The following is an 8,828-nucleotide window of genomic DNA, read 5'->3' on the forward strand; positions in this document are numbered from 1 at the left end:
AAAAGGTTTTGAATAACCTAAAGTTAATCTATTAGTTAGAGATCTCTTTGCTAACTTAAAAGGGCTAATATATTTTGCCTCCAGTGGAGATCTCACCTTAAAGTTTCCGGATCAACCTGAACCTGATCATTTGGGTAACCCTAAGGCAGGCAGCTCTTGCAGTGCTTGTTTTAGCCTTATAAAAGCCTGCTTATGTTTATCTTCCCAAGCAAAGGATTCAGGGACTAAATCTTTAATAAGTTCATAGAGTGGAAGAGGTAACAGAGAAAAATTTGGAACCCAGAGCTTGCAATAACCAGCTAAACCTAGAAATCCACAATGCTAGCACTTAGTTGTGAGTCTAGGAAGTTCCTGTATCAGCCTAATTCTCCCTGGAGATAGCTGAATTCCTTCAGTGCTTAGATTATGTCCTAGGTAATGAACAGAGTCTAGAGATAATTGTAATTTTTCCTTTGTGTTCTTTCTCAGCTAACTGTTGCAGCAAATCAATGGAATCTTTTATGCATGCCTTATGGAATCTTTACAGTAGCTGAGTACAGCAGGAGGTTATCTCCATACGGTAAAAAGGTTGATTTCTCAGGGAACTAGAGGGTACTTAAATCTTGGTGAGGTACTTGGGAGAAAAAAGAAGGGGTCCCAGTGAACCCTTGAGGCATAAAAGTGCAGGTATATTGTTGATTGTTGCAAGTAAAGGCAGATAGATATTGGCTGTTGGGTCTCCGGGATGCTGAAGAAAGGTGAACAAAGGTCTCCAACAGTAAACCATTCCAAGTCAGTTGAAACTTGTGACAGAAGGGTGGCTAGGTTTGGAACAACAGGAAAACAGGGAATAACTATTTTTATTAACGGCTCCCAAGTCCTGGACAAATCACCATCCTGCCAGGTTTCCAACCAGGCAAGATTGGCATGCTGCAGGGACGAGTACAGGAATGACTACCTCCCGGGAAATTAAGTTTTCTACAGTAGGTGTGAGACCTTGTATGACCGCAGGCTTTAACAGTTGTTGAGGAAACCTAGGGAGAGGTTTAGCTACATCTATCTGAATCTTTATAGGTTTGCATTTTTTTATTCTTCTGATGTTAACACTGTCAGAAGTAGCCCCCAAATTTGCAGGCATCTCCACCAAATTAGAGAACTTTTGCTGAACTTCCTCTTTTATGTCCAGGACAGATTGTAGGGAACATAAATAATCAGGTTCAGGTTGATCAGGAAAGTTTAAGGTGAGATCTCCACTGGAGGCAAAATGTACTGGCCCTTTTAAGTTAGAAAAGAGATCTCTACCGAATAGATTAACTGGGGCTATATTGCATGGCAAAAAGGAATCTTGGTTGAGATAAAAATTCTCTCTGAACTTTATTAGGTACTCCCACTATGGAAACATCCTCTTGACTCAGAGGGACCTGTTGTTCTTTGAGGGTGGGCTTTAGAGTAGAAAGCACAGCTCTGGTTAGCGCTAGGGGTAGGGTGTTAAAGGGTTAGGTAATTATGTTTACAGTTAGGGTTAGGGTTTAATGTAGATTTCAAAGTAAAATATGAGAGTGGGGTTTAAAGTAGAAAGCATAGCTCCAGTATCAACTGAAATTTGGCAGTTTTTCATCAATTTTCATTCTATTTTCCTCTGGGCTGTTTAAGGTAATTGCTGGTAATAGTTTACCAGAGAACCTCTGGAGTTCTGCCAACTAGGGGAGAGGGTCATGGGGGGGCCCTCCCTTTGAGACAGATATGAGAGCATTTGTGAAGAGTTTGCATAGCACCTTTGAGGACACCTTTTTGTCCAGTGTCCTCACTGATTACAAATGAAACATCAACTTTGGGTCATCGAATTGATCATGGACCCCTAGGAGGTTGTAATGGGGGAGGACTAGGTGTTATTTTGTGTCTCTTGCCTTAGAGCTGTTGTAACTGTAAGGCTATGAGCTTGGTGGATTTCTGTTTGTGATCTTGCTCCAAGGTCCTTTCAAAATGCTCAGCTATAGTCAGGAGTTCAGTCAGGCCTACAGCCTCCCAGCCTATTTTCTGCCCTTTTATCAATCCACTAATCTCAGAAGATAATCCATTTACAAAGAGGGCAGTTAAAGTAGGCTGAGTGGCCTTTTTGTTGCTTGCAACCCCAAATGCTGTAAAAAGAGAGCCTACAAACTGGCTCTAAAGTCTTCCACAGATTCACCCCTCTTTTGTTTGTATGAGTGAATAACAGGCTAATCATTATTAGGCCAATTAATAATAGACCAAGTGTGAGCAGGGAAGATTTTAGGAATAGCTTATAAAAGGTTAGTTGTTATTCTGCAAGCCTTTTTAGGTTGAGGATCTTGAATATCATCCTAGGGATTATGTCATTTTGCTTCCCGCGTCCATTCTGGGGCTTCCCCCAGTCCTACCAACATGTGTACAAGCGGATAAAGATCTAGCAGTTTGGGGACATAGGCCGTGACAGTGACTCTAAATTCTTCAAAAAATGTTGGGAGTTCCTCCCTAGGTTTAGAGAATTCTTTGACTATAGCTCTCAGTTCAGTCTTTGACCAAGGGGTAAAGGACACCTGAGGGGGCTCACCTGCAACCTCAGGTAGTTTGACTTTAAATGGCAATTGTTAAATATTCTCTTGGGAATAGAAAAGTATTTCAGACAGAAAATGAGTAAAACAAGAGTACTCAGGTGAAAAAGGAAAGGGGGGGACAGTAGGAGTTAAATCTGCAGTCACATCCGTCCTATGGTCTTTTGTTTCAGGTACCTTTTGCCTCTGTAATTTTTCATTAGCTTTCTGTTCCAACATAGCTCTAAACGAAGCTATGTTGGAATCTTGAAACCTTCTGTAAACTTTTACATACCAATTAAAGCAGGCATCTCATTCTCCCTGTCCAATTTGGGAACCCTTGCTCTCCAGTGTTTTCCTCAAATGAACAATCTTGTCTAACTGGAACATTCCCCACAATGACCATTGTAATTCTAGATCAGTATTAGTATAATTTTGCCATCTTTCTAAATATCTACAGCCTCCAGGACCATAGTTTTCAAATATAAAATAAGCAGGTGTGCCAGAAGCTGGCATTCTCAACTCTTTGGTGATAAAGGATCTCATTTCCTTAGCTAGCCTTTGTCAACCCAAAAGAACACACAAAAGAACTGCGCCTTAATATATCAGCAGTAACAAAGAGATGTTACTATGTCCTGGCCAAAAGAAGGCCTGGTATGCACCACCACCAATTCCCAGGGATCCCTGGACTGAGGAAAAAGATCCAACCAGCAAATCCCAAGGAATGGGGACTGCAAACTGATGCCTAACAAAATGGAGAACTATAGCCGCCACCAACAGTTCCAAGCATGGAAACTGAGGGCTGATGCCAAACAGATGGGGAAGTGCAGATTACACTGCCAGCAGTGCCCGATGTGGAATCCAGGGAACAAAATTAGGGGCTAGGGTTTACCACTCAAAAATATACTGGCAATAACCAAGAGATGTTACTGTGTCCTGGGAATTTCCATCTGAAAGGCTAGGGGTTTGGCCTCAGGGAGAATCCTCTACCAGCCAAACTGACCTGCCCTGTAAAGGAAAGCCAATTAGATTGCGAGCACAAACTCAATCAAAGAGAATGGAGCTCAAACCAAGAGGAGCTTACCAACAACCTTCAGGGATGGCAAGAAAGACAGTGAACTCAAAGCAGTTGTGGGCACCACACCTGTTTCTCCTTGTCCCAAATGTTATCAGAAATTTGCTTCAGATCCCATCACTGCCACCAATATATTTATCTTTTTCTTTTTAAAAAGATAAGCATTTAATCATAAAATCATCCTGTTAGCAAGAGGAATCATAAGAGTGGATTTTAGAAAAGTGCACATACATATTTTTATACAGAACATTTCTGGAGGGATACATATTCAACTGTTAGTGGCCACCTCTGAATGCCACCAATGTATTAAAAAACAAAATTTAACTGAGTAAATTTGAAGATTTACTTTGAAGTTTGAATAAATTGGCTTTATTAAACGATTCATGAATCAGGCAGCATCTCATCTGATAGAAAGGGAGATACTCCAACGGGTTACACAACATGGAAGGCTTTTTGTTTTTTGGCCACGCCACATGGCATGTGGAAATCTTAGTTCCCCGACCACGGATCGAACCCATGCCCCATGCATTGGAAGAGCAGAGTCTTAGCCCCTGGACCACCAGGAAAGTCCCAGAAGGCTTTTAAAGTAAAGAGGCTGGGACAAGGAAAGAAAGTCATCATCAAGGGAAAAAATGAAAGTTCACTGGAGGAAAGTGAAACTTCAGGTGACAGTGGCTTCTCATTGGCTAAACTGCGGAATTTTCTATTAGCTATTTCTATTTTCTATTTCTTGTTGCTGGCCAGGAAGGAAGTCTTCCCTCCTCCAGCTGGGGTAGTAAAGTGGTTGCACTTCCTGTTTGGGGTCAGTGAATGACCTCTTCCTGTTGGGGTAATTGATGATGAGTGACACGGCATGAGACCTCCCTCTACGGGCCTTCCAGACTCCAATTCTATTTGAGGTTTCCTTTTGTTAACATTCACAGCATGTTTTATTGGCAGGAGGATTCACAATGAGGGAGAAAAGGCCACAAGACTCACCATAAAGAAGGCTCAGAAATTCCTGGGTGGGTCCAAGGGAGGCACAAGGTGGCTGTGGGGTCAGCTGGCGGCCACAATGATCACGTGGTTCCATCTGATGCGTTTGCAGCTCGATGTGGAATAGTGAATAAAAGGGTCAGTTCATCCTATCAGAGAAGCATGAAACTGAGATAAGCTTCCCACTGCTAGAAGCATCATGAGCCTTCAGAAAAGAACAGAGAACATGTCTAAAGGGTTTGGGAATATCAGAGCCATATCTCCTCAGAGTGGGACTCCCCAGGCTCTCCAGGTCTCAGTCCCCAACTCTCCCTCGGGGACAAAGCCTCCTCACCTCTGTCCTTGTCAGCTCACTGATCCCTAGAGGTCCTGCCTATCCCTGAGGACTTAGGTTTCCATGGAGACAGGTTGGTTGAGACCTAGTGATACAGTTGACCAGCCTGATACGCAACAGTTCCCACCACCCTGGGGCAGTTGCGCTCAGGGACACGTGGCTCTGGACCCCATGTGGAGGGAGTCCTTGCACGTCAGCTGTGCCCCAGAAGAGCCAGTAACGCCTGTAGCTGTCCAACTGATTCTCAGGGTATTTTCCTGGGAGAGCCTTTGGTCATCTGACCGCCTATCCAGGAAGCCCCGTGACTTTCTGACTGCTGCCTGTCACGCCAACAACACACCTGTGAAGGTTCTGCTCTGCATGGCCATCTGTCCACCAGGCCCCCCCTTCTAGGGACCCAGATGCTAGGACCACACAAATGCTGAAGGAGTGTCCACCTGCCTAAGGTACAGACACCCCTGTATCCATCTGCATGATTTCTACTGGGAATCAACAACATTTATGGGGATTCTTTGGCCCTAAAGAACAGACCAACCTGATAGGAGCAATGCAATGATTCACGATTACCGGGTCAATGCACATATACAGGGGCCCATAGCCCCAGATGTCCCACTCACAATTCACATGGGTGTCCCATACGTACCCACCGATGCCCAAATATTCTTGCTTCATACATACATACGTCCAAACACGCACATCAGTGGTGTGCTGGTAAGTGCTAAAAAACTCTCCGAGAAAGGTGGGAAAGACTTCACCTCTGCTATCTACGTGGTATAAATATTCCCAGCATGACCAATTTCAAGCTACCCACCTGACCTCACTGAACACAGAGCTGGGAAGAGATATGCACCATTGACTATCCCAGGATAGTATGAACCAGTTCCAGCACATCCCATACCTTTTCCTATGAATTTGTGCACACAATCCACTTACACCCCAAGTAGAACCCTCAACTCCCATCACAGATATATAACCAAAAGGATACCACATACACATGTGTTTGTACATATACATATATATATATATATATATATATCCTGAACACACACGTACATTTCTACCCTCACCCTGAATAAATACACAAACAGACTACCTCTTACTACCTAAATTTTTACAGACAAAACCTTACTCACCCTGAATATTCACATTCCACTCTCACAACTATATATACACACACAACATGGGCCTGAAAACAAACACGTGCAACCAATATGCCATCCAGATGTACACACTGAGTACCTAAACACACAGGCTCACCAAGTACACAACTGTCTCATGGGCAACCCAAAAAAGACCCATATGCAATCCCACAGCCCTAAAATACATATACTCCAGGATTCCTGCACACACACATAACCTACACCGTCTACTGGTTTCCAAACACACAAACTAAACTCTCACATCCCCCAGAATACATACCCCAGAAGCCCCAGGAACTCAAAAACACACACAGCCACAAATAACCTATTCTTATCAAATACTGCTGACCCTTGAACAACTTGGGGGTTAGGGCGCCAACCCTCCATGCAGTGGTTCTGCATCCATGGATCGTGTAGTAGTCCTGTAGTATTTACTGGAAAAAAAATCCACTATAAATGGACCCGTGTGGTTCAAACGTGTGGTGTTCAAGGGTCAACTGTACATATAAGTCCACCTCACTAATACTGAGAACACACATACAAGCAACACCACTAAATTCTTCAGGCATTACACTTGGAAATAGACACATAGAGGACTCTAAGCCTCCTGATATACTCACAAATCACAAATACACACACCCACAAACTCCTCATGAGTATACACCCCAAATGCTCAGACACACTCAAAACAGAAAAACACTGACAACCTCTGCAGTCTTACTAATATACATACACAATTCTCACACACCTATGGACACACACATGCAAATATTCCCAAGCCCTGAACATACAGATCCCCTCCCAAACACTATACATTATGCTACCTCTCCAGAATACAAGCTCCCCACCACTACCCCAACATATAAACTGTATATGTGTGGGGGGGTGTTTATATATATATATATTTCTACCCTCACCCTGAATATATAGACAGACCACCTCTTACTCCTACCAAACACATGTATAAACACCCTAGCATTCTCCAAAGAAATACACTTTGAATACTCCTAACAACTCCATACCTTATGAACAAACTTTGATAATGCATGAACCTGATGATGGACACACACACAGATTAGAATACACAAGTAAGATACATGCAGGTGTCTCCAGCAAACCATTTATGAAACAACTTCCATATATCAAATTATCCCTAGCTATTAGAGGCCAGCTCACACATATGCAAGTACTAACAAATACCCATATCACATATTTCTAATACATAGAAATGCAATTGTCCAACTTCCCTGTAGAAACATAGAACCCCACCTCTTTATCAGATACACATATACTCACTTCCCAAAATACATAAACTTCAGAGGCTCCTACTGAAAATTACAAATGCACACCCTCAGCAAGTATTCCTCCAAGTGGCCATGCCCCTTGAATACACACACAAACTCATTTAACACATAACTCTCCACAAGTCCCAAATGCAACCACAATTACCCAGAACACTACAAATATGCAATAATATCATCCTATATGCCCTTTGTTCCAAATACACATACAGTACCACACTACTGGCATATACATAACCCCACATTCCCAACCTCTCACACAGAATTAACTCTGCCATCTTGCAGAATACAGAATCATACAAACACGACATACCTACATATACAACATCCACCAGTCCCATAAAATAGTCACAGACTTGCCCTCTACACATCCAAATATACATAGACAGCTCCTGAAAATGCACACACACAAACACCCCATAACCATACAACATGCCCTGAATACACAAATGATCATCCTACATTCCCCAAATATACAAAATAAACAGACTGGACACCCAAAGTAATATACACCACTACTTTTCCTGACATTGCCCTTATGCATATGCAGATAATCCTTCCAAATCCACCATTAGACACACATAAATCCCCAAATTCATGGGTGAAAAAAACACATGTAAACATATTCCCCAAACACCTAATTACAAACACCTAACCACCAACTCCTTGAGTATGCCTGTGTCACATCTCAACACCCTCCAAATACAACACTCACTCTTACACACTCTCACAAAAACACAGGCATGACCTCCCTTCAGACACAAACATCCACAGACAAAACCAACCCACACATTTGACTACATATCAGATTCCCACCAACCAATTAAATATGTACAGACCCCATGTATGCTTGCAAATCAATCATGATTTGACATCAGACTACAAATACATGTTTATTACCACATTCAGCAAAGTTGCTCCCATCACTGACAAAAGAATGCAGTTTGAACATAAGTGGTGATTGATGTTTTTATGACAAGAAGGAAGACACTAGTGAAACCATGAGTGTGTTCCTTCGATCTTCACTCATTTTCCAATCACCTGAGCTACACCTTTGGAACCAGATGAGGGTTTTCAACTCGCAAGAACGTCCCTCTAGCTTTTGTACTCTTCAGAACGCGCAGCCTAGAACGGCACCTGGGCACCTGTTTAATAGCTCACACACACTATTTCCCCCCGACTGTAGGCCCCACAATCACTGAACCCTTCATGCAGCCAGCTCCCCAGCGGTGCCAATAACCCTGGGGTAAACCCCTCAAGGGAATCGAGCTCTATGGGGGCATGAATCCACATTGTGGGGAGTCTCCGTACACGGACAAGGGCACAAATAACCCACAGGGTGAACACCAGCGCAGAGCGGTGACACCTGAGGGGTGAAAAGTCCCCGTACCCCTTACCTCAGGGTTCCTGGAATTGACTCTCGAGGCCGCCATGACAGGCCCCGCCCCCTCCGGACGGCCGTTGGGGCCCCAC

The 8,828-nt window shown here is 43.3% G+C and overlaps 1 protein-coding gene across 13 annotated transcripts in view; it reads right to left on the bottom strand.

Moving 5' to 3' along the window:
* The window catches only part of LOC309653649 (V-type proton ATPase subunit B-like), a 248,640-nt gene extending 239,813 nt beyond the window's left edge, over window positions 1-8,827 (bottom strand). For 5 of the 13 annotated variants that reach the window (XR_014259325.1, XR_014259329.1, XR_014259331.1 and 2 more), the window contains exons 1-2: window positions 8,753-8,821; window positions 4,585-4,730 (exon numbers count right to left, since the gene is read on the bottom strand). Coding sequence is in view for 2 of the 13 variants with exons in the window: in XM_082478513.1 (XP_082334639.1) it covers window positions 8,753-8,788 (36 nt within the window). In the remaining 11 variants the exon portion in view is untranslated. Of the gene's footprint in view, window positions 1-4,584; window positions 4,731-8,752 lie in introns of all 13 variants that reach the window. The other 8 variants (XR_014259319.1, XR_014259320.1, XR_014259321.1 and 5 more) reach the window with 5 other exon arrangements.
* Window position 8,828: the final 1 nt, after the last annotated feature.

Source organism: Balaenoptera physalus (assembly GCF_965194825.1).
Source record: "Balaenoptera physalus genome assembly, contig: HAP1_SCAFFOLD_752, whole genome shotgun sequence".
In the NCBI taxonomy this organism is placed as follows: domain Eukaryota; kingdom Metazoa; phylum Chordata; class Mammalia; order Artiodactyla; family Balaenopteridae; genus Balaenoptera; species Balaenoptera physalus.